Here is a 27,484-nt window from a genome sequence, read left to right as displayed (position 1 = left end):
TACTTGCCTAGTTAAACATTTTTATATATCCCCTGGTTTTCACTTTGTTCCTCTCACTTGTACCTCACCAGTAGGAGGGAATGTGTTTGTAGACTTCCTGTGTGTTTCTTACTCTGTCCTTAAGCAAAAAATAATAATAATTGGTCCACACATGAAAATATGAATTTTATTTGTATATTCTCTTTCGCTGCCTCTGTGTTCCAGGGTGACGGCCCAGCGCAGTATTGAGGATGCTGAGGAGATAGAGCGGGAACGGAGACGAAGGGCCAGGGAGAGACAGGAGACCAGGACCCACACACCCACACTGGTCCAGCCAGCACCACCAGCCCCACATCGGACAATGGGCTCCCGGAGATATATCCAATGTAAGTCACCAAGCTGAATGGAGGCTAACAGCCAACACTTTCCTGCTGTAGAATCCTACAATAGAACACACTGCTCTGGTTATCGTAGACTGCACCAGGGTGTAAGACGAGACGTCCCACACCAGTCTTGTTGTCGTCTGTAGCAGCTGTTTGTGACGCATGATGTGAACTGCTTACTGTAGTGGCGCAACGGTCTAAGGCACTGCATCTCAGTGCTAGAGGCGTCACTACGGACGCCCTGGTTCGATCCTGGGCTGTATCACAACCCGGCCGTGATTGGGAGTCCCATATGACGGGGCACAATTGCTCCAGCTTCATCCGGATTAGGGTTTGGCCGGGTAGGCTGTCTTTGTAAATAAGAATTTGTTCTTAACTGACTTGCCTGGTTAGATTAAGGTTAATTGCTGATTAGAAATCGTGATGTCTCAATGGTGCTGATTAGACTAGAATCTGACTGATGTCTCAATGGTGCTGATTAGTCAATCTGACTGATGTCTCAATGGTGCTGATTAAACTGTAGGTAATCTGACTGATGTCTCAATGGTGCTGATTAGACTGTAGGTCATCTGATTGATGTCTCAATGGTGCTGATTAGTTTCAATGGGTTTGAGTCACCAGTAGGTTTGAGTCACCAAACATATTGACTCAAACCTATTGGTGACTCAAACCTATTGGTGACTCAAACCTATTGATGACTCAAACCTATTGGTGACTCAAACCTATTGGTGCCTCAAACCTACTGGTGTCTCAAACCTACTGGTGCCTCAAACCTACTGGTGATCAAACCTACTGGTGACTCAAACCTATTGGTGACTCAACCCTATTGGTGACTCAAACCTACTTGTGACTCAAACCTATTGGTGACTCAAACCTATTGGTGACTCAAACCTATTGGTTACTCAAATATATTGGTGACTCAAACCTACTGGTGACTGAAACCTACTGGTGACTCAAACCTACTGGTGACTGAAACCTACTGGTGACTCAAACCTATTGGTGACTCAAACCTATTGGTGACTCAAATATACTGGTGACTTAAACATATTGGTGACTCAAACCTACTGGTGACTCAAACCTACTGGTGACTCAAACCTACTGGTTACTCAAACCTATTGGTGACTCAAACCTATTGGTGACTCAAACCTACTGGTGACTTAAACCTACTGGTGACTCAAACCTACTGGTGACTCAAACCTATTGGTGACTCAAACCTACTGGTTACTCAAACCTACTGGTGACTCAACCCTATTGGTGACTCAAACATATTTTTGATGACGGACTCATTACGAGTATTTGCAAGGTTGCTACATTTCTAGTTAAGAAAAATCTAGTTAAAGAAACATCTTTGATTCCAGGTGGAACCCTTTATAGTTCCAGGTGGAACTCTTTTTTAGTTCCAGGTAGAACCCATTTTAGTTCCAGGTAAAACCCATTTTAGTTCCAGGTGGAACCATTTTTAGTTCCAGGTGGAACCCTTTTTGGTTCCAGGCGGAACCCTTTTTAGTTCCAGGCGGAACCCTTTTTGGTTCCAGGCGGAACCCTTTTTATTTCCAGGTGGAAACAGTTTTTGGTTCCAGGTAGAATAACTGTTATTATGCTACTTGTTAATGTTTTAATGCACTTCTATGCAGCACATTAATAAATCAACCTAAACTATATTTATTTTAGCTTTGTTGCAACAATGAGAAACGAGAAATGACAGAAGGCCGGAGCTACAGGAAGAGAGCATGCCTTCGTCCCAAAGGGCACCCTATCCCCTGTGTAGTGCACTACTACATAGGGCTCTGGTGAAAAGTAGTGCACGACTACATCGGGCTCTGGTCTAAAGTAGTGCACTACTACATAGGGCTCTGGTGAAAAGTAGTGCACTATATGGTGAATAGGGCTCTGGTCTAAAGTAGTGCACTATTTAGGGAAATGGGTGCCATTTGGGACACAGTCCACAGCTCACTCAGAGGAAACAGGATGCAGCAGTGGCGTCCGTTCCGTTGGCAGCGAGGTCGGTCGTTCAGTTTTTGTGTATGTTTCCATGGCCACAGTACCATGTGTGTCCCGTTGCCATGACGCTGAGCCAAAGGCCCTGGGGTCTGGCTAACACCTGTCATCTGCTGGGCTAAACGGAAGCAAACAGGAAAACGCTCATCCAGAGGCCAGGCTCCTAGTGGCCCGGGACTTTAATGCAGGGAAACTTAAATCAGTTTTACCTCATTTCTATCAGCATGTAAAAATGTGCAACCAGAGGGAAGACAATTGTCATCGACGGGGCTGTAGTGGAGCAGGTTGAGAGCTTTAAATTCCTTGGCTTCCACATTACCAACAAACTAACATGGTCCAAGCACACCAAGACAATTGTGAAGAGGGTACGACAAAACCTATTCCCCTTCGGGAGACTAAAAGATTTGGCATGGGTCCTCAGATCCTCAAAAGGTTCTACAGCTGCACCATTGAGAGCATTCTGACGAGTTGCATCACTGCCTGGTATGGCAACTGCTCGGCCTCAAGGCACTACAGAGGGTAGTGTCTACGGCCCAGTACATCACTGGGGCTAAGCTTCCTGCCATCCAGGACCTCTATACCAGGCAGTGTCAGAGGATGGCCCTAAAAATGGTCAAAGACTCCAGCCACCCTAGCTATAAGACTGTTCTCTGTGCTACCGCTTGGCAAGGGCTACCAGAGTGCCAAGTCTATGTCCAAGAGGCATCTAAACAGCTTCTACCCCCAAGCAATAAGACTCCTGAACAGCTAATCAAATGGCTACCCAGACTATTTGCATTGTCCCCCCCAGAACGCTGCTGCTACTCTCTGTTATTATCTATGCATAGTCACTTTAATAACTCTACCTACATGTACATGTTACCTCATTTACCTCGACACCGGTTCCCCTGCACATTGACATTGACTTTGTACCGGTACCCCCTGTATATAGTCTCCACATTGACTCTGTACCGGTGCCCCCTGTATATAGCCTCCACATTGACTCTGTACCGGTACCCCCTGTATATAGCCTCCACATTGACTCTGTACCGGTGCCCCCTGTATATAGTCTCCACATTGACTCTGTACCGGTACCCCTGTATATAGTCTCCACATTGACTCTGTACCGGTACCCCCTGTATATAGTCTCCACATTGACTCTGTACCGGTACCCCCTGTATATAGTCTCCACATTGACTCTGTACCGGTACCCCCTGTATATAGTCTCCACATTGACTCTGTACCGGTGCCCCCTGTATATAGTCTCCACATTGACTCTGTACCGGTGCCCCCTGTATATAGTCTCCACATTGACTCTGTACCGGTGCCCCCTGTATATAGTCTCCACATTGACTCTGTACCGGTGCCCCCTGTATATAGCCTCCACATTGACTCTGTACCGGTGCCCCCTGTATATAGCCTCCACATTGACTCTGTACCGGTGCCCCCTGTATATAGCCTCCACATTGACTCTGTACCGGTGCCCCCTGTATATAGCCTCCACATTGACTCTGGATCACCTTTAGGTGCCCCCTGTATATAGCCTCCACATTGACTCTGTACCGGTGCCCCCTGTATATAGTCTCCACATTGACTCTGTACCGGTGCCCCCTGTATATAGTCTCCACATTGACTCTGTACCGGTGCCCCCTGTATATAGCCTCCACATTGACTCTGTCCCCAGGTGCCCCCTGTATATAGTCTCCACATTGACTCTGTACCGGTGCCCCCTGTATATAGTCTCCACATTGACTCTGTACCGGTGCCCCTGTATATAGCCTCCACATTGACTCTGTACCGGTGCCCCCTGTATATAGTCTCCACATTGACTCTGTACTGGTGCCCCCTGTATATAGTCTCCACATTGACTCTGTACTGGTGCCCCCTGTATATAGTCTCCACATTGACTCTGTACTGGTGCCCCCTGTATATAGCCTCCACATTGACTCTGTACCGGTGCCCCCTGTATATAGTCTCCACATTGACTCTGTACCGGTGCCCCCTGTATATAGTCTCCACATTGACTCTGTACCGGTGCCCCCTGTATATAGTCTCCACATTGACTCTGTACCATAATACCCTGTATATAGTCTCCACATTGACTCTGTACCGGTGCCCCCTGTATATAGCCTCCACATTGACTCTGTACCGGTGCCCCCTGTATATAGTCTCCACATTGACTCTGTACCATAATACCCTGTATATAGTCTCCACATTGACTCTGTACCGGTGCCCCCTGTATATAGCCTCCACATTGACTCTGTACCGGTGCCCCCTGTTGAACAGTAATGAACAGTTAGAAATGACTGGATCACCTTTAGGTTTGACTTGTTATTAACAATTTCACCTGTCTCTTCAGGTGTGAGAGTGAGCTGAAGGCTAGTGGCTGCCAGTTGGCTCTGGAGGAGGACGAGGGCTTCAGTGACTGGACCCAGAGGTTGGAGAAACGCAGACAGCGCCACCTGGAGGAACAGGAGTCCTCGGAGGACCATCAGCCCCAGCAGCAGCAGAATCAACCCCAGCAGCATCAACCCCAGCAGCATCACCCCCAGCAGCAGCAGAATCAGCCCCAGCAGCATCACCCCCAGCAGCAGCAGAATCAGCCCCAGCAGCATCACCCCCAGCAGCAGCAGAATCAGCCCCAGCAGCATCACCCCCAGCAGCAGCAGCAGCCCCAGCTGCTCACGCTAAACAGAGCCTCCCCAATCAGGCCCTGCTTGAAGACACGTCCTGGACCTGGGCCTGAGGAGAGGGAGGAGAAGGAGGTAGAGTGGGAACGAAGAGCCAGCAACAAGACACAAGACACTTCAAGAAGAGTAACAGATGACAAGGTAGAGTTACGATTGTGTATATCCAGTGCTGTATCCAATCATCACTCAAGTCACAGTGTCGTCTTTATTCACGGCAGGGCAAAGAGGGGAAAGCTGATGTTTGGTGTTGTGATGCCAAACTTGACCGCCAATGACGTTTGATGGCAAAAGTCAAATTGGACTATAAAGTGTTCTTCTGAATGCTCTGTTTTGTTTTTAGGTCGTGGAGAAGAAGAAATCTGAGCTGAAGATCTCCTACACCTCTAAGGTCATGAGACACGTCAACAGCAACGGGGAAGCAGCTGGAGCGGAAGTGACCTCATACCTGGTTGCAGGGAAACTGTCTCCAAGGTAACACACCTGAAATAGTCCATATGTGTTTCCAAAATGGCGCTCGAATCCTTAAATAGAGCCTCATCTGGCCTAAAGTAGTGCACTATAAAGGGAATAGGGTTCCATTTGTCTGGTCTAAAGTAGTGCACTATATAGGGATTAGGGTGCCATTTGTCTGATCTAAAGTAGTGCACTATAACAGGAATAGGGTGCCATTTGTCTGGTCTAAAGTAGTGCACTATAAAGGGAATAGGGTGCCATTTGGCTGGCCTAAAGTAGTGCACTATAATGGGAAAGGGGTAACATTTAGCTGGTCTAAAGTAGTGCACTATATGGGAATAGGGTGCCATTTCTCTGGTCAAAAGTAGTGCACTATCAAGGGAATAGGATGCCATTTGTCTGGTATAAAGTAGTGCACTATAACAGGAATAGGGTGCCATTTGGCTGGCCGAAAGTAGTGCACTATAACGGGAATAGGGTGCCATTTGGCTGGCCTAAGGTAGTGCACTATAACAGGAATAGGGTGCCATTTGGCTGGCCTAAAGTAGTGCACTATAAAGGGGATAGTGTTCTATTTGTCTGGCCTAAAGTAGTGCCCTATAAAGGGAATAGTGTTCTATATGTCTGGTCTAAAGTAGTGCCCTATAAAGGGAAGTGTTCTAATTGTCCGGTCTAAAGTAGTGCCCTATAAAGGGAATAGTGTTCTATTTGTCTGGTCTAAAGTAGTGCCCTATAAAGGGGATAGTGTTCTATTTGTCTGGTCTAAAGTAGTGCCCTATAAAGGGAATAGTGTTCTATTTGTCTGGTCTAAAGTAGTGCCCTATAAAGGGGATAGTGTTCTATTTGTCTGGTCTAAAGTAGTGCCCTATAAAGGGAATAGCGTTCTATTTGTCCGGTCTAAACTAGTGCACTATAAAGGGATTAGGGTGCCATTTGGCTGGCCTAAAGTAGTGCACGATAACCGGAATAGGGTGCCATTTGGCTGGTCTAAAGTAGTGCACTATAACGGGAATGGGGTGCCATTTGGCTGGTCTAAAGTAGTGCACTATCAAGGGAATAGGGTGCCATTTGGCTGGCCTAAAGTAGTGCACTATAATGGGAAAGGGGTAACATTTAGCTGGTCTAAAGTAGTGCACTATAAAGGGATTAGGGTGCCATTTGGCTGGCCTAAAGTAGTGCACGATAACCGGAATAGGGTGCCATTTGGCTGGTCTAAAGTAGTGCACTATAAAGGGAATAGGGTGCCATTTGGCTGGCCTAAAGTAGTGCACTATAATGGGAAAGGGGTAACATTTAGCTGGTCTAAAGTAGTGCACTATATGGGAATAGGGTGCCATTTCTCTGGTCAAAAGTAGTGCACTATCAAGGGAATAGGATGCCATTTGTCTGGTATAAAGTAGTGCACTATAACAGGAATAGGGTGCCATTTGGCTGGCCGAAAGTAGTGCACTATAACGGGAATAGGGTGCCATTTGGCTGGCCTAAGGTAGTGCACTATAACAGGAATAGGGTGCCATTTGGCTGGCCTAAAGTAGTGCACTATAAAGGGGATAGTGTTATATTTGTCTGGCCTAAAGTAGTGCCCTATAAAGGGAATAGTGTTCTATATGTCTGGTCTAAAGTAGTGCCCTATAAAGGGAAGTGTTCTAATTGTCCGGTCTAAAGTAGTGCCCTATAAAGGGAATAGTGTTCTATTTGTCTGGTCTAAAGTAGTGCCCTATAAAGGGGATAGTGTTCTATTTGTCTGGTCTAAAGTAGTGCCCTATAAAGGGAATAGTGTTCTATTTGTCTGGTCTAAAGTAGTGCCCTATAAAGAGGATAGTGTTCTATTTGTCTGGTCTAAAGTAGTGCCCTATAAAGGGAATAGCGTTCTATTTGTCCGGTCTAAACTAGTGCACTATAAAGGGATTAGGGTGCCATTTGGCTGGCCTAAAGTTGTGCACGATAACCGGAATAGGGTGCCATTTGGCTGGTCTAAAGTAGTGCACAATAACGGGAATGGGGTGCCATTTGGCTGGTCTAAAGTAGTGCACTATCAAGGGAATAGGGTGCCATTTGGCTGGCCTAAAGTAGTGCACTATAATGGGAAAGGGGTAACATTTAGCTGGTCTAAAGTAGTGCACTATATGGGAATAGGGTGCCATTTCTCTGGTCAAAAGTAGTGCACTATCAAGGGAATAGGGTGCCATTTGGCTGGTCTAAAGTAGTGCATTATATAGGGAATAGGGTGCCATTTGTCTGGTATAAAGTAGTGCACTATAAGAGGAATAGGGTGCCATTTGGCTGGCCTGAAGTAGTGCACAATAACGGGAATAGGGTGCCATTTGGCTGGCCGAAAGTAGTGCACTATAACGGGAATAGGGTGCCATTTGGTTGGTCTAAGGTAGTGCACTATAACAGGAATAGGGTGCCATTTGGCTGGCCGAAAGTAGTGCACTATAACGGGAATAGGGTGCCATTTGGCTGGCCTAAGGTAGTGCACTATAACAGGAATAGGGTGCCATTTGGCTGGCCTAATGTAGTGCACTATAAAGGGAATAGTGTTCTATTTGTCTGGTCTAAAGTAATGCCCTATAAAGTGAATAGTGTTCTATTTGTCTGGTCTAAAGTAGTGCCCTATAAAGGGAATAGTGTTCTATTTGTCTGGTCTAAAGTAGTGCCCTATAAAGGGGATAGTGTTCTATTTGTCTGGTCTAAAGTAGTGCCCTATAAAGGGAATAGTGTTCTATTTGTCTGGTCTAAAGTAGTGCCCTATAAAGGGAATAGTGTTCTATTTGTCTGGTCTAAAGTAGTGCCCTATAAAGGGAATAGTGTTCTATTTGTCTGGTCTAAAGTAGTGCCCTATAAAGGGAATAGTGTTCTATTTGTCTGGTCTAAAGTAGTGCCCTATAAAGGAATAGTGTGCCATTTGTTGGTCTAAAGTAGTGCCCTATAAAGGGGATAGTGTTCTATTTGTCTGGTATTAAAGTAGTGCCCTATAAGAGGAATAGTGTTCTATTTGTCTGGTCTAAAGGTAGTGCACTATAACGGGAATAGGGTGCCATTTGTCTGGTCTAAAGTAGTGCACTATAACAGGAATAGGGTGCCATTTGGTTGGTCTAAAGTAGTCCACTATAACGGGAATAGGGTGCCATTTGGCTGGCCTAAAATAGTGCACTATAAAGGGAATAGAGTTATATGTCTGGCCTAAAGTAGTGCACTATCAAGGGAATAGGGTGCCATTTTGGACACCGATTCACTACTGGGAATAGATCCCACTATTTTAATGTCCAAATTCAATTTAAAGGGAATAGAACTCAAAGACTGAAGCTGGTAGTGCACTTTCTTTATTTATAGTTTCATTTGTTTCAGTATTATCTTCCTGCTATAAGATGGAGGATCTTCATTTGAGCCAGTTTTCTAACAGGAATAGGAAAAAGTAATCCACTAGCAACAGGAAATGTGAATTTGTCTGGATTATTATTAATGGACATTTTTGAAGAGGTTGATACATCATTATAACAGGATAAATCAATTTGTCTGAAATTGTTCAAGGGAAATGACAAACTTCAGACACCTTTTCAGACCTCAAATAAACTATTTTAATTTCCAAATCTCAATTTAACAGGGATCAGAATTAAAACTGTAGCTGTCTGAGTTTCTTTATTTATAGTTAATAACTTCTGGTTTCATCTATCTTCCTGCTTCAGATGGAATCTTCAAAAGAGGCAGTTTTCAAGATCAGTGACTCTCATCACTTCCTGTATGGGCTCAACATCCTTCCTTAATTTAACCAAGCCTTAAGAGTGAGCTACTATTCGGGGTTGAACAAGCTAGAAATTGTTAACAGATAGACATGGCTGAGACACAGAAGTCAAATCGATGAGACACAGATTCTTGGATGAGACACAGGAAGACATGGCTGAGACACAGCTAGAGACAAGATAGAGATGGCTGAGACACAGATAGAGATGGCTGAGACACAGATCCTAGTCATGGAGGAACACAAAAGAGATGGATGACACCTTCCTGTATGGGCTCAACATGGATTTAGACACAGATAGTCTTGGATGAGACACAGGAAGACATGGCTGAGACACAGATAGACATGACTGAGACACAGATAGTCATGACTGAGACACAGATAGTCTTGGATGAGACACAGGAAGACATGGCTGAGACACAGCTAGAGACACAGATAGAGATGGCTGAGACACAGATAGTCATGACTGAGACACAGATAGTCATGGAGGAGACACAGAAAGAGATGGATGAGACACAGAAAGAGATGGATGAGACACCGAAAGAGATGGATGAGACACCGAAAGACATGGATGAGACACAGAAAGAGATGGATGAGATAGTCTTGGACCACCAAAGACATGGATGAGACACAGATAGTCTTGGACGAGACACCAAAAGACATGGATGAGACACCGAAAGACATGGATGAGACACCAAAAGACATGGATGAGACACCAAAAGACATGGATGAGACACCGAAAGAGATGGACGAGATACGTACTTCTTCCTTGTTTGTCACTGAAGGAGACAGGTAAACATTTCAAAGCAAACTGAGGGAATCTTGTGGATTGATAAGATGAGAACTGTCCAAAGTAGTTCATAACTACAGCAGTGGAGATATTAGAAGGTGTTACATTTATAATGCAGTTTGATCATAGTGAGAGACGGAGCAGCTTCCTCCAACCTGTCCTCTAACTATGGACTTTACTTTCATCCTCTCCTCTCCTCTCCTCTCCTCTCCTCTCCTCTCCTCTCCTCTCCTCTCCTCTCCTCTCCTCTCCTCTCCTCTCCTCTCCTCTCCTCTCCTCTCCTCTCCTCTCCTCCTCTCCTCTCCTCTCCTCTCCTCCTCTCCTCTCCTCTCCTCTCCTGTCCTCTCCTCTCCTCTCCTCTCCTCTCCTCTCCTCTCCTCTCCTCTCTCTCTCCTCTCCTCCTCTCCTCTCCTCTCCTCTCCTCTCCAGTCGTAGTGGCAGCTTGGGAGGGCAGAGACAGGAGGAGGTGGATGGAGAGGTTCCCGGGGGGCAGCTGGAGACAGAGAAGACACCAGGCCAGGGACAGGGCACCCTGGAACAGCTGAGACAGAGACAGCAGGAGGACCAGGAGGAGATGGAGGAGTTGAACCGCAGGAGAGAGGAGAAACGCAGAGCCAGGGAGGAGGAGGAGCACCAGAGAGAGAAAGAGGAGCAGCACAGACAGGAGCAGGAGGAGGTGAGACCTGGGTCCGTTATAATGAATGAACAGGGGGGTCAGATCCTAGACCAGCACTCCTACTCTGAGACTGGTATGTACACTATCTGTGTGTGTGTATATGCATGTCTCTGCATGTTGGTAACACTTCCTATGAACACCCTCTTCATAATGCATTGTTAGCACTTTTCTAACACCTTGTGAGCTCTGACATGTGCTTTATAATGCATTATAATGCACAACAGAGGTCAGTTCAGGCTCATGTACAGTGGGGCAAAAAATGATTTAGTCAGCCACCAATTGTGCAAGTTCTCCCACTTAAAAAGATGAGAGAGGCCTGTAATTTTCATCATATTTTCCACCATAATTTGCAATTAAATTCATTAAAAATCCTACAATGTGATTTTCTGGATTTTTCTCTTCTCTTTTTGTCTGTCATAGTTGAAGTTTACCTATGATGAAAATGACAGGCCTCTCTCATCTTTTTAAGTGGGAGAACCTGCACAATTGGTGGCTGAAAGAGGCAGGAGGAGAAGAAGAGGGGTGTGGTCTAATGTAGTTTCTCTGTCTACAGGAGGAGAGGAAGAGGGGTGTGTTCTAATGTAGTTTCTCTGTCTACAGGAGGAGAGGAAGAGGGGTGTGTTGTTCTAATGTAGTTTCTCTGTCTACAGGAGGAGAGGAAGAGGGCTGTGTTCTAATGTAGTTCCTCTGTCTGCAGGAGGAGAGGAAGAGGGGTGTGTTCTGATGTAGTTTCTCTGTCTACAGGAGGAGAAGAAGAGGGGTGTGTTGTTCTAATGTAGTTTCTATGTCTACAGGAGGAGAGGAAGAGGGGTGTGTTCTAATGTAGTTTCTCTGTCTACAGGAGGAGAGGAAGAGGGGTGTGTTCTAATGTAGTTTCTCCGTCTCCACAGGAGGAGAGGAAGAGGGGTGTGTTCTAATGTAATTTATCTGTCTGCAGGAGGAGAGGAAGAGGGGTGTGTTCTAATGTAGTTTCTCCGTCTACAGGAGGAGAGGAAGAGGGGTGTGTTGTTCTAATGTAATTTCTCTGTCTACATGAGGAGAGGAAGAGGGGTGTGTTCTAATGTAGTTTCTCTGTCTACAGGAGGAGAGGAAGAGGGGTGTGTTCTAATGTAGTTTCTCCGTCTGCAGGAGGAGAGGAAGAGGGGTGTGTTCTAATGTAGTTTCTCTGTCTACAGGAGGAGAGGAAGAGGGGTGTGTTCTAATGTAGTTTCTCTGTCTACAGGAGGAGAGGAAGAGGGGTGTGTTCTAATGTAGTTTCTCTGTCTACAGGAGGAGAAGAAGAGGGGCGTGTTGTTCTAATGTAGTTTGTCCGTCTGCTCTGTCTAGGAGGAGAAGAAGAGGGTGAAAGACGGGATAGAGAGTAGGAGGATGGCGGCTTCAGAGAGAAGGATGAAGAACCTCAGTATTTCCAGCATTGAGGGAGACGAGTCCTTCAGCCCCTTCAGTCCCATGAGCCCCACCTTCAAGGTACTACTGATGCCCCGGTATCTATCAAACAATCAATCAATCAATCACATATCTATCTATCTATCAATATCTATCTATCTATCTATCTATCTATCTATCTATCTATCTATCTATCTATCTATCTATCTATCTATCTATCTATCAATCTATCAATCACATAACTTCACCTATACTACTGATGTCCCAGTTGTATCAATCAATCAATCAATCACATAACTTCAAGTTACTACTGATGTCCCATATAATTGACCACCATACACATCACCTTGTCATGTCGCCTATCACCTAACCACCTATCACCTATCACCTAACCACCTGTTCACAGTGCTAACCACCTATCACCTAACCACCTATCACCTAACCACCTATCACCTAACCACTTATCACATGTCTAACCACCTATAACCTAACCACCTATCACCTAACCACCTATCACCTAACCACCTATCACCTAACCACTTATCACCTAACCACCTATCACCTAACCACCTATCACCTAACCACTTATCACCTAACCACCTATAACAGTGCTTGGTGTAACATGTCACCTATCACCTAACCACCTATCACCTAACCAGTGCTTATCACCTAACCACCTAGTGTAACCTAACCACCTATCACCTAACCACCTATCCGACTCACCTAACCACCTATCACCTAACCACCTATCACCTAACCACCTATCACCTAACCACCTGATGTCCCATATAATTGACCACCATACACATCACCTTGTCATTCTGCCATGCCGACTCACCAGTAACCACCTATCACCTAACACCTAACCACCTATCACCTAACAGTGCACCTATGTCTTTTTATGCCTAACAGTGTTACCTAACCACCTATCACCTAACCACATGCCCACAGTGTTACACAGTGCTTGGTGTAGCATGTCTGCCAGAACCAAACAGTGTTACACAGTGCTTGGTGTATGTCTCTGCCGACTCACACAGTGTTATGCTTGCATGTCTGCCATGCCGAAACAGTGTTACACATGTATTAGCATGTCTGCCACAGCATGTTTGTGTAGCATGTCTGCCATGCCGACTCACACAGTGTTACACAGTGCTTGGTGTAGCATGTCTGCCATGCCGACTCACACAGTGTTACACAGTGCTTGGTGTAGCATGTCTGCCATGCCGACTCACACAGTGTTACACAGTGCTTGGTGTAGCATGTCTGCCATGCCGACTCACACAGTGTTACACAGTGCTTGGTGTAGCATGTCTGCCATGCCGACTCACACAGTGTTACACAGTGCTTGGTGTAGCATGTCTGCCATGCCGACTCACACAGTGTTACACAGTGCTTGGTGTAGCATGTCTACCACTGTGTTCTGTTCCCATGCTTCATGCCATCCTACATCCTACCCAGAGTTGCTCTGTGTGTGCAGTGTGTGGATGGATATAACTGTGTTGGCTCTGTGATTTGAGAGTCCTGTATGGTCTGTGGTTGTATGACAGGTAACATGAGTCTGCCGACTGTCTGATGTCATTGCAGTGTGTGGATGGATATAACTGTGTTGGCTCTGTGATGTGAAGTGAGAGTCCTGTATGGTCTGTGGTTGTATGACAGGTAACATGAGTCTCTACTTAGAGTCTGATGTCATTGCAGTGTGTGGATGGATATAACTGTGTTGGCTCTGTGATGTGAAGTGAGAGTCCTGTATGGTCTGTGGTTGTATGACAGGTAACATGAGTCTCTACTTAGAGTCTGATGTCCGTATGACTATTCACACTGGCTTCCTTTGGGTTCCGTTTTGTGACTTGGTTCATTTGTTTTCAGAAAATGTTTTCTGAAATGTTTTCAACACAACTTCTCAGACAGAAATGAACCGTGACAGATTTGAAACAAACCTGAAAACACCTTTTTTTACTAACTACTAAATATAAAATACTTTCAAAATCAACTCTTTGATGAGCAAAAACAGTTTGTTTTCTCAATCTTATCGTAGAAACACAAAAGACAGTGTTGACTACAGGATCACTTCTGTACATTTTCTTTTCTCACTATGTGTCATCACACCACCTCTCCACCTCTTGCATGTCATGTTGACACATCATCCTTTATTTCTTCACCTTGATGTTTTTTTAATAAGTGTGAAGAAATGCTTTTCACGCTTCCTGTGTTGAAAGCATTTAGAGAGTTTTAGGCTGAGAGTTTTAGGCTGAGAGTTTTAGGCTGAGAGTTTTAGGCTGTGTTCTAACGTCCACACTAGTCTACCTCTTAGAATCCCCGCCCCCAATACTCTGCTTTATTCTAAGAACTATGTTACTATGGATACTGGAACAGAGCCTTTGTGTACCTTCCAAATGGAACCCTATTCCCTTTATAGTACACTACCGTTGACCAGGACCCATAGGGTGCCAGATAGGGTTCCATTGGGGACACCAACGTTGTGTTGTTCCATAGATGTTGTGTTGTGTTGTGTTGTTCCATAGATGTTGTGTTGTGTTGTTCCATAGATGTTGTGTTGAGTTGTTCCATAGATGTTGTGTTGTGTTGTTCCATAGATGTTGTGTTGTGCTCTGTGTGTAGCTGCATGTGGTCAGCTTTCCTTAAACACTACAACAATTCACGGACCGTCATAGGTTAATTCATGTCTTCATGGGTTAATTCATGTCTTCATGGTTTAATTCATGTCTTCATGGTTTAATTCATGTCTTCATGGGTTAATTCATGTCTTCATGGGTTAATTCATGTCTTCATGGTTAATTCATGTCTTCATGGGTTAATTCATGTCTTCATGGGTTAATTCATGTCTTCATGTCTTCTATGGTTTAATTCATGTCTTCATGGTTTAATTCATGATGGGTTTTCATGTCTTCATGGGTTAATTCATGTCTTCATAATTCATGTCGTCATGGGTTAATTCATGTCTTCATGGGTTAATTCATGTCTTCATGGGTTAATTCATGTCTTCATGGTTTAATTCATGTCTTCAAGGTTAATTCATGTCTTCATGGTTTACCAACTGAGGGTTAATTCATGTCTTCAGGACCACATGTTAATTCTGTCTTCATGGGTTAATTCATGTCTTCGTGGGTTAATTCATGTCTTCATGGGAAAGCACCCGACTTTCTTTTCTGGCTCACAGCTAAATAGGATGTAACACATCCTTGCACATCCTTGCATTGCTCAATAGAAGCCTTGCTAATGTGCCAACTGTTGAGTCATAACCAATGAAGTGACACACTCAATCCAATGTTTTCTGTGCTTCTGTTAAACCAGTAAAACACTAGTAATACTCCTATTACAAGTAGGAGTGGAGCTGCGGTCTAAAACACTGCATCTCAGTGCTTGAGGCGTCACTACAGACCCTGGTTTGATTCCAGGCTGCATCACAACCAGCCGTGATTGGGAGTCCCACAGGGCGGCGCACAATTGGCCCAGCGTCGTCCAAGTTTGGGTTTGGCCGGTGGAGGCCGTCATTGTAAATAACAATTTATTCTTAACTGACTTGCCTCGTTTAATAAAGATTCAATGACATTTTTATTACAAACAAATATATTTTCCTCTAAAATCAATCAGACAAAACACAAAGATTATTAGCCAACTATTAGGAAAATAAACCATTTGGACCGTGGAAAAGTGTTCCTCCTACTGTACGTGTCTATCAGATGAATGACCGTACATATTATCCTGTTTCTTGGCACGCCGTTAGCAGGGTAAAAGTCATCTGAAAAGAAACTGTCTGCAGCAGTTGGCTTGTGTCTTCCCTGTCATCAATGTGCTTCCCTGTGATGTGTGTCCTTCCAGAATGACACTGAGGAGAGGATGACGTCTGAGAATACCTGCACGGTGAGTTTCACCTTGCTGACCCAGGGTTCCAGAGGACAAACGTATTTCACAACATTTCATCCAAATCAAAACTATTCTGTTGTTGTTTTAGATTCTGTCCCCCCCGTGTTAGATTCTGTCCCCCCCCCGTGTTAGATTCTGTCCCCCCCCGTGTTAGATTCTTGCCCCCGTGTTAGAATCTGCCCCCCCGTGTTAGATTCTGCCTCCCCCGCCCCGTGTTAGATTCTGCCTCCCCCCCCCGTGTTAGATTCTGCCTCCCCCCCCCGTGTTAGATTCTGTCCCCCCCGCCCCGTGTTAGATTCTGCTCCCCCCGCCCCGTGTTAGATTCTGCCCCCCCGTGTTAGATTCTGCCTCCCCGTGTTAGATTCTGTCCCCCCGTGTTAGATTCTGCCCCCCCGTGTTAGATTCTTGCCCCCGTGTTAGATTCTTGCCCCCCGTGTTAGAATCTGTCCCCCCGTGTTAGATTCTGCCCCCCCCGTGTTAAATTCTGCCTCCCCGTGTTAGATTCTGCCTCCCCTGCCTCCCCGTGTTAGATTCTGCCTCCCCCTGCCCCCGTGTTAGATTCTGCCTCCCCGTGTTAGATTCTGCCTCCCCGTGTTAGATTCTGCCTCCCGTGTTAGATTCTGTTCCCCCCATGTTAGATTCTGCCTCCCCGTGTTAGATTCTGCCTCCCCGTGTTAGATTCTGCCTCCCCGTGTTAGATTCTGCCTCCCCTGTTAGATTCTGCCCCCCGTGTTAGATTCTGCCTCCCGTGTTAGATTCTGCCTCCCCGTGTTAGATTCTGCCCCCCCGTGTTAGATTCTGTTCCCCCCCGCCCCGTGTTAGATTCTGCCCCCCGTGTTAGATTCTGCCCCCCGTGTTAGATTCTGTTCCCCCCGTGTTAGATTCTGCTGTTAGATTCTGCCTCCCGTGTTAGATTCTGCCTCCCCGTGTTAGATTCTGCCTCCCCGTGTTAGATTCTGCCCCCCCGTGTTAGATTCTGTTCCCCGTGTTAGATTCTGCCTCCCCGTGTTAGATTCTGCCTCCCGTGTTAGATTCTGCCCCCCGTCCCCCCCGTGTTAGATTCTGCCTCCCCCCGTGTTAGATTCTGCCTCCCCGTGTTAGATTCTGCCCCCCGTGTTAGATTCTGTTCCCCCCCGCCCCGTGTTAGATTCTGCCCCCCGTCTGCCTCCCCGTGTTAGATTCTGTTCCCCCCGTGTTAGATTCTGCCTCCCCGTGTTAGATTCTGCCTCCCCGTGTTAGATTCTGCCTCCCCATGTTAGATTCTGTTCCCCCCCGCCCCGTGTTAGATTCTGCCCCCCGTGTTAGATTCTGCCCCCCGTGTTAGATTCTGTTCCCCCGCCTCCCGTGTTAGATTCTGCCTCCCGTGTTAGATTCTGCCTCCCCGTGTTAGATTCTAACCCCCCCTGTTAGATTCTGTTCCCTGTTTGCTTTTATAACTAAAACGAAAGGAAATATTTCTAATAAATCTCAAGGAATCATCAGCATGATATTTGTTGTTGTATACGATGCATTACAACAGAGATCTGGTTTGATTTTTAGCTCAAATGTAACACAAAAGTGATTCTGAATCTGAAGGGGGAAACATAATATAACAGAACACAGAATGATTCTTTTTATGTGGATTAAAGGTTCTGGAACGTTGACCCCATGCGAGGGTCATTCCAGGTTAAAGGTCACCACGGGGATAACTGTGACACAAAGGTTCCGTTCTGTTGTGTTCCGTGTGGTCGTAACGTGACACCACTTGTCAGCTGTCTGTCTTTTTATTAATGTCGTTCTGCGCTTCATACAAACTCAGCTCTTGTTTCTAGCCTGGTCCCAGATCTGTTGGTGCTGTCTTGCCAAATATAGACACTGTCATGCATCAATGACCATATGGGTTGGCAAGACAACCCAAACAGATCCGCGACCAAGCGTTCCTGTTTCACCTTCCCTCCAAAGACCTTCTGAGCCATTGTTTCTACATCATCAACATGAAGGTGTCCATATTATCAGCCATGCTGATGGGTAATATATTGACAACTTCAAGGGGAAGATTGTTCCTTTCAACTTACTGTGTGGCCCTGACATACACCTTTACCATGTCATGACAGTACTATACACCTTTACCAGGTCATGACAGTACTATACACCTTTACCAGGTCATGACAGTAGTATACACCTTTACCAGGTCATGACAGTACCTTTACCAGGTCATGACAGTACCTTTACCAGGTCATGACAGTACCTTTACCAGGTCATGACAGTACCTTTACCAGGTCATGACAGTACTATACACCTTTACCAGGTCATGACAGTATTATACACCTTTACCAGGTCATGACAGTACCTTTACCAGGTCATGACAGTACCTTTACCAGGTCATGACAGTATTATACACCTTTACCAGGTCATGACAGTATTATACACCTTTACCAGGTCATGACAGTACCTTTACCAGGTCATGACAGTACCTTTACCAGGTCATGACAGTACTATACACCTTTACCAGGTCATGACAGTATTATACACCTTTACCAGGTCATGACAGTATTATACACCTTTACCAGGTCATGACAGTATTATACACCTTTACCAGGTCATGACAGTATTATACACCTTTACCAGGTCATGACAGTATTATACACCTTTACCAGGTCATGACAGTATTATACACCTTTACCAGGTCATGACAGTATTATACACCTTTACCAGGTCATGACAGTATTATACACCTTTACCAGGTCATGACAGTACCTTTACCAGGTCATGACAGTACCTTTACCAGGTCATGACAGTACCTTTACCAGGTCATGACAGTACCTTTACCAGGTCATGACAGTATTATACACCTTTACCAGGTCATGACAGTACTATACACCTTTACCAGGTCATGACAGTACTATACACCTTTACCAGGTCATGACAGTATTATACACCTTTACCAGGTCATGACAGTATTATACACCTTTACCAGGTCATGACAGTATTATACACCTTTACCAGGTCATGACAGTACCTTTACCAGGTCATGACAGTACTATACACCTTTACCAGGTCATGACAGTATTATACACCTTTACCAGGTCATGACAGTACTATACACCTTTACCAGGTCATGACATTACTATACACCTTTACCAGGTCATGACAGTACCTTTACCAGGTCATGACAGTACCTTTACCAGGTCATGACAGTATTATACACCTTTACCAGGTCATGACAGTACTATACACCTTTACCAGGTCATGACAGTACTATACACCTTTACCAGGTCATGACAGTACTATACACCTTTACCAGGTCATGACAGTACCTTTAACAGGTCATGACAGTACTATACACCTTTACCAGGTCATGACAGTACTATACACCTTTACCAGGTCATGACAGTACTATACACCTTTACCAGGTCATGACAGTAGTATACACCTTTACCAGGTCATGACAGTACCTTTACCAGGTCATGACAGTACCTTTACCAGGTCATGACAGTACTATACACCTTTACCAGGTCATGACAGTACCTTTACCAGGTCATGACAGTACTATACACCTTTACCAGGTCATGACAGTACCTTTACCAGGTCATGACAGTACTATACACCTTTACCAGGTCATGACAGTAATATACACCTTTACCAGGTCATGACAGTATTATACACCTTTACCAGGTCATGACAGTACTATACACCTTTACCAGGTCATGACAGTATTATACACCTTTACCAGGTCATGACAGTATTATACACCTTTACCAGGTCATGACAGTATTATACACCTTTATCAGGTCATGACAGTACCTTTACCAGGTCATGACAGTAGTATACACCTTTACCAGGTCATGACAGTATTATACACCTTTATCAGGTCATGACAGTATTATACACCTTTACCAGGTCATGACAGTAGTATACACCTTTACCAGGTCATGACAGTACTATACACCTTTACCAGGTCATGACAGTATTATACACCTTTACCAGGTCATGACAGTACTATACACCTTTACCAGGTCATGACAGTACTATACACCTTAACCAGGTCATGACAGTATTATACACCTTTACCAGGTCATGACAGTACTATACACCTTTACCAGGTCATGACAGTACCTTTACCAGGTCATGACAGTACCTTTACCAGGTCATGACAGTATTATACACCTTTACCAGGTCATGACAGTACCTTTACCAGGTCATGACAGTACCTTTACCAGGTCATGACAGTATTATACACCTTTACCAGGTCATGACAGTACCTTTACCAGGTCATGACAGTACTATACACCTTTACCAGGTCATGACAGTACCTTTACCAGGTCATGACAGTACTATACACCTTTACCAGGTCATGACAGTATTATACACCTTTACCAGGTCATGACAGTATTATACACCTTTACCAGGTCATGACAGTACTATACACCTTTACCAGGTCATGACAGTACCTTTACCAGGTCATGACAGTATTATACACCTTTACCAGGTCATGACAGTACCTTTACCAGGTCATGACAGTACCTTTACCAGGTCATGACAGTATTATACACCTTTACCAGGTCATGACAGTACCTTTACCAGGTCATGACAGTACTATACACCTTTACCAGGTCATGACAGTACTATACACCTTTACCAGGTCATGACAGTATTATACACCTTTACCAGGTCATGACAGTATCATACACCTTTACCAGGTCATGACAGTACCTTTACCAGGTCATGACAGTACTATACACCTTTACCAGGTCATGACAGTATTATACACCTTTACCAGGTCATGACAGTATCATACACCTTTACCAGGTCATGACAGTACTATACACCTTTACCAGGTCATGACAGTATCATACACCTTTACCAGGTCATGACAGTATTATACACCTTTACCAGGTCATGACAGTACTATACACCTTTACCAGGTCATGACAGTACCTTTACCAGGTCATGACAGTACCTTTACCAGGTCATGACAGTACCTTTACCAGGTCATGACAGTACTATACACCTTTACCAGGTCATGACAGTATTATACACCTTTATCAGGTCATGACAGTACCTTTACCAGGTCATGACAGTAGTATACACCTTTACCAGGTCATGACAGTACTATACACCTTTACCAGGTCATGACAGTATTATACACCTTTACCAGGTCATGACAGTATTATACACCTTTACCAGGTCATGACAGTACCTTTACCAGGTCATGACAGTACTATACACCTTTACCAGGTCATGACAGTACTATACACCTTTACCAGGTCATGACAGTATTATACACCTTTACCAGGTCATGACAGTATTATACACCTTTACCAGGTCATGACAGTACTATACACCTTTACCAGGTCATGACAGTACTATACACCTTTACCAGGTCATGACAGTACCTTTACCAGGTCATGACAGTATTATACACCTTTACCAGGTCATGACAGTACCTTTACCAGGTCATGACAGTACCTTTACCAGGTCATGACAGTATTATACACCTTTACCAGGTCATGACAGTACCTTTACCAGGTCATGACAGTACTATACACCTTTACCAGGTCATGACAGTACCTTTACCAGGTCATGACAGTATTATACACCTTTACCAGGTCATGACAGTACTATACACCTTTACCAGGTCATGACAGTATTATACACCTTTACCAGGTCATGACAGTATTATACACCTTTACCAGGTCATGACAGTACCTTTACCAGGTCATGACAGTACCTTTACCAGGTCATGACAGTACTATACACCTTTACCAGGTCATGACAGTATTATACACCTTTACCAGGTCATGACAGTATCATACACCTTTACCAGGTCATGACAGTACTATACACCTTTACCAGGTCATGACAGTATTATACACCTTTACCAGGTCATGACAGTATCATACACCTTTACCAGGTCATGACAGTACCTTTACCAGGTCATGACAGTACTATACACCTTTACCAGGTCATGACAGTATTATACACCTTTACCAGGTCATGACAGTACTATACACCTTTACCAGGTCATGACAGTACCTTTACCAGGTCATGACAGTACTATACACCTTTACCAGGTCATGACAGTATTATACACCTTTACCAGGTCATGACAGTACCTTTACCAGGTCATGACAGTACTATACACCTTTACCAGGTCATGACAGTACTATACACCTTTACCAGGTCATGACAGTATTATACACCTTTACCAGGTCATGACAGTACCTTTACCAGGTCATGACAGTACTATACACCTTTACCAGGTCATGACAGTACCTTTACCAGGTCATGACAGTATTATACACCTTTATCAGGTCATGACAGTATTATACACCTTTACCAGGTCATGACAGTATTATACACCTTTACCAGGTCATGACAGTACTATACACCTTTATCAGGTCATGACAGTACTATACACCTTTACCAGGTCATGACAGTATTATACACCTTTACCAGGTCATGACAGTATTATACACCTTTACCAGGTCATGACAGTACTATACACCTTTACCAGGTCATGACAGTACTATACACCTTTACCAGGTCATGACAGTACCTTTACCAGGTCATGACAGTACTATACACCTTTACCAGGTCATGACAGTACTATACACCTTTACCAGGTCATGACAGTATTATACACCTTTACCAGGTCATGACAGTACTATACACCTTTATCAGGTCATGACAGTACCTTTACCAGGTCATGACAGTACTATACACCTTTACCAGGTCATGACAGTACCTTTACCAGGTCATGACAGTATTATACACCTTTACCAGGTCATGACAGTATTATACACCTTTACCAGGTCATGACAGTACCTTTACCAGGTCATGACAGTATTATACACCTTTACCAGGTCATGACAGTATTATACACCTTTACCAGGTCATGACAGTACCTTTACCAGGTCATGACAGTATTATACACCTTTATCAGGTCATGACAGTACCTTTAACAGGTCATGACAGTAGTATACACCTTTACCAGGTCATGACAGTACTATACACCTTTACCAGGTCATGACAGTATTATACACCTTTACCAGGTCATGACAGTATTATACACCTTTATCAGGTCATGACAGTACCTTTAACAGGTCATGACAGTACTATACACCTTTACCAGGTCATGACAGTATTATACACCTTTACCAGGTCATGACAGTACCTTTACCAGGTCATGACAGTACTATACACCTTTACCAGGTCATGACAGTATTATACACCTTTACCAGGTCATGACAGTATTATACACCTTTATCAGGTCATGACAGTACCTTTACCAGGTCATGACAGTACTATACACCTTTACCAGGTCATGACAGTATTATACACCTTTACCAGGTCATGACAGTAATATACACCTTTATCAGGTCATGACAGTACCTTTACCAGGTCATGACAGTAATATACACCTTTACCAGGTCATGACAGTACCTTTACCAGGTCATGACAGTACCTTTACCAGGTCATGACAGTACCTTTACCAGGTCATGACAGTACTATACACCTTTATCAGGTCATGACAGTATAAACCACAAATGCTTTAACGAGAAGGAATTCTTTGGATGGGTAGAAATACTTTGTATTGATAATGTAAGGTTACCGTAGATCGATAATGTAGGGTTACTGTAGATCGATAATGTAGAGCTACTGTTGATAAATAACGTAGGGCTACTGTAGATTGATAATGTAAGGCTACTGTAGATTGATAATGTAGGGCTACTGTAGATTGATAAGGTAGGGCTACTGTAGATTGATAATGTAAGGTTACTGTAGATTGATAATGTAGGGCTACTGTAGATTAAAAGGTAGGGCTACTGTAGATTAATAATGTAAGGTTACCGTAGATTGATAATGTAGGGCTACTGTAGATTGAAGTTGTTAGCTGTTATTCTAGGTAGCTTCAGATATATTATCTCCCAATACAAACCCGGTGTCCTTGTTCCCCTCCTCAGATCAACGAGAGGACTGAGTCTCTGAACCGCTCTCTGCAGAAAAGGTGAGTGAACATCTCTCTCTCTCTCTCTCTCTCTCTCTCTCTCTCTCTCTCTCTCTCTCTCTCTCTCTCTCTCTCTCTCTCTCTCTCTCTGTGTGTCTCTCTGTGTCTCTCTGTGTCTCTCTTTGTCACTGTCTCTCTCTCTCTTTGTCACTGTCTCTCTCTCTCTCTCTCTCTCTCTCTCTCTCTCTCTCTCTCTCTCTCTCTCTCTCTCTCTCTCTCTCTCTCTCTCTCTCTCTCTCTCTCTCTTTGTCAGTGATGATTTATGTGTACTAAGTCAAACCAAGTGTGTTTTCTTTGGTGGCTGTTGGTAAGATAGATGGGCGACATGCTTACAGAGGAGCCTCGCGCTGAGACAGATTAGTTATCTGATCCTATAGCAGCCGTGTGGTGGAATACATTAGACATCTGATCCTATAGCAGCCGTGTGGTTAGATAGATACACTCTAACACTCGTATAGCCGGTGCAACAGGTACGCTCCTCATGGTGAGATAGAGATAGCATGGTGAGGGACAGCATTAGCTAGGAGTCTTAGGGCCTTAAGACAGAGAATGGTGAGAGAGAGAGGAATTAGCTAGGAGTCTGAGGGCCTTAAGGGCCTTAAGACAGATAATGGTGAGGGAGAGAGGAATTAGCTAGGAGTCTAAGGGCCTTAAGATATAAAATGGTGAGAGAGAGAGGAATTAACTAGGAGTCTAAGGGCCTTAAGACAGAGAATGGTGAGAGAGAGGGAATTAGCTAGGAGTCTAAGGGCCTTAAGACAGAGAATGGAGAGAGAGAGAAATTAGCTAGGAGTCTAAGGGCCTTAAGACAGAGAATGGGGAGAGAGAGGGGAATTAGCTAGAGAATGGTGAAGAGAGAGGAATTTAAGGGCCTTAAGACAGAGAATGGTGAGAGAGAGAGGAATTAGCTCGGAGTCTGAGGGCCTTAAGACAGAGAATGTTGAGGGAGAGCATTAACTAGGAGTCTGAGGGCCTGAAGAGATGAAGTCATCAGGTGAGCTGGTGTTTTATTGCCTCTCTGTTTCCCATCTGTCAGAGGACACACACACACACATACATAAACATGCACGCAGGCACACACACTCACTCACACACACACACATACACTTGTAAGAGGAAACATTGCGTGAGGATAATAGCCCCTTTCATAAAATGTGAACATGATGGAACTCATCATCAGAGTCAATGACATCATCGTAACTAATGGTAACCCAAACACCCTCGACACAAAGCATCTGTCTGCGTTGGTGGAAGACACTGCTAATAAAGTTTAAAGTTTTCCGGTGTCACATTTATCTGGCCTAAATCAGAGGGACAGGAAGATATTATATTAAAGCAGATGGAAGAGATCACTGTTTAGAGGATAGTCTGTGTTGATATGTGGTCTAGTCTGTTAGACATCCTGGTGAGACTAGAGATGACCTGCTGTTCTGGCTGGGCAGTGAGCTCCTGGTGAGACTAGAGATGTCCTGCTCCTCTGGCTGGGCAGTGAGCTCCTGGTGAGACTAGAGATGTCCTGCTCCTCTGGCTGGGCAGTGAGCTCCTGGTTAGAGTAGAGACATCCTGCTCCACTGGCTGGCCAGTGAGCTCCTGGTCAGATGTCCTGCTCCTCTGGCTGGGCAGTGAGCTCCTGGTGAGACTAGAGATGTCCTGCTCCTCTGGCTGGGCAGTGAGCTCCTGGTGAGACTAGAGATGTCATGCTCCTCTGGCTGGGCAGTGAGCTCCTGGTGAGACTAGAGACGTCCTGCTCCTCTGGCTGGGCAGTGAGCTCCCGGTGAGACTAGAGAGGTCCTGCTCCTCTTGCTGGGCAGTGAGCTCCTGGTCAGATGTCCTGCTCCTCTGGCTGGGCAGTGAGTTCCTGGTGAGACTAGAGATGTCCTGCTCCTCTGGCTGGGCAGTGATCTCCTGGTGAGACGAGAGATGTCCTGCTCCTCTGGCTGGGCAGTGAGCTCCTGGTGAGATTAAAGACGTCCTGCCCCTCTGGCTGGGCAGTGAGCTCCTGGTCAGATGTCCTGCTCCTCTGGCTGGGCAGTGAGCTCCTGGTGAGATTAAAGATGTCCTGCTCTTCTGGCTGGGCAGTGAGCTCCTGGTGAGACTAGAGACGTCCTGCTCCTCTGGCTGGGCAGTGAGCTCATGGTCAGATGTCCTGCTCCTCTGGCTGGGCAGTGAGCTCCTGGTGAGACTAGAGACGCCCTGCTCCTCTGGCTGGGCAGTGAGCTCCTGTGCTATAGCAAATGTAAATGGAGCTGGTTGGGTTAAACCACACTTGCCTGAAGCAAGAGTAATGCTTGTGGCGTGCAGGAGGCCTGGGGTCAGACAAGTGTTGAAACGGTTTCAGGCTGACTTGAAAGAAGAGCATAGGGAGTATAAGTCTACTATCACTTTATTTAGACTATGACACACATTAATCCTTCGCTGTACCCAAAATGGCCATCAAAGGAGTGTGGATTCATTCAATGTCTTAAGAATGAGCTATACCTTTACTTAGCAATGAAATATACAACCCTAACCCTATCTCAGAGTACTATAAATCCTAACCCTACCTCAACCCTACTACCTCAGAGTACTATCAACCCTAACCCTAACCCTACCTCAGAGTACTATCAACCCTAACCCTAACCCTACCTCTCAGAGAGTACTATCAACCCTAACCCTACCTCAGAGTACTATCAACCCCTACCTCAGAGTACTATCAACCCTAACCCTACCTCAGAGTACTATCAACCCTAACCCTAACCCTACCTCAGAGTACTATCAACCCTAACCCTAACCAATCCTACCTCAGAGTACTATCAACCCTAACCCTACCTCAGAGTACTATCAACCCTAACCCTACTACCTCAGAGTACTATCAACCCTAACCCTAACCTCTACCTCAGAGTACTATCAACCCTAACCCTAGAGTACCAACCCTAACACTACCTCAGAGTACTATCAACCCTAACCCTACTCAGAGTACTATCAACCCTAACCCTACCTCAGAGTACTATCAACCCTAACCCTAAGAGTACCAAATCTACCTCAGAGTACTAATCAACCCACCAGAGTATCAATCCTAACCCCTACCTCAGAGTACTATCAACCCTAACCCTACTACAATCCTGAATACCTCAGAGTACTATCAATCCTAACCCTACCTCAGAGTACTATCAACCCTAACCCTACCTCAGAGTACTATCAACCCTAACCCTACCTCAGAGTACCATCAATCCTAACCCTACCTCAGAGTCTATCAACCCTAACCCTACCTCAGAGTACTATCAACCCTAACCCTACCTCAGAGTACTATCAACCCTAACACTACCTCAGAGTACTATCAACCCTAACACTACCTCAGAGTACTATCAACCCTAACCCTACCTCAGAGTACTATCAACCCTAACACTACCTCAGAGTACTATCAACCTCAACACTACCTCAGAGTACTATCAACCGACCTACCTCAGAGTACTATCAACCCTAACACTACCTCAGAGTACTATCAACCCCAATACTACCTCAGAGTACTATCAACCCTAACCCTACCTCAG

General features: G+C 44.9%; 1 protein-coding gene across 1 annotated transcript; it reads left to right on the top strand.

Annotated features, from left to right (window-relative positions):
* The first annotated feature begins 209 nt into the window (after nucleotides 1–209).
* On the top strand, nucleotides 210–25,638 carry LOC124029025 (hormone receptor 4-like). Its single transcript, XM_046340892.1, has 8 exons — nucleotides 210–365; nucleotides 4,699–5,170; nucleotides 5,370–5,500; nucleotides 10,444–10,690; nucleotides 12,017–12,157; nucleotides 15,920–15,961; nucleotides 23,911–23,954; nucleotides 25,578–25,638. Coding segments are annotated over exons 1-8 (1,140 nt in total). The 5' UTR covers nucleotides 210–363.
* Nucleotides 25,639–27,484: the final 1,846 nt, after the last annotated feature.

Source organism: Oncorhynchus gorbuscha, unplaced genomic scaffold (assembly GCF_021184085.1).
Source record: "Oncorhynchus gorbuscha isolate QuinsamMale2020 ecotype Even-year unplaced genomic scaffold, OgorEven_v1.0 Un_scaffold_5265, whole genome shotgun sequence".
Classification (NCBI taxonomy): Eukaryota; Metazoa; Chordata; class Actinopteri; order Salmoniformes; family Salmonidae; genus Oncorhynchus; species Oncorhynchus gorbuscha.
This window is presented reverse-complemented; position numbering and strand designations above follow the sequence as displayed.

Bases quoted from the DNA above. Each gene is read 5' to 3' on its own strand.
- LOC124029025 (XM_046340892.1), top strand. The intron at 5,171-5,369 runs GTAGAGTTACGA...TTTTGTTTTTAG, and splicing joins GAAGAGTAACAGATGACAAG to GTCGTGGAGAAGAAGAAATC. The intron at 10,691-12,016 runs GTGAGACCTGGG...TGCTCTGTCTAG, and splicing joins ACAGACAGGAGCAGGAGGAG to GAGGAGAAGAAGAGGGTGAA.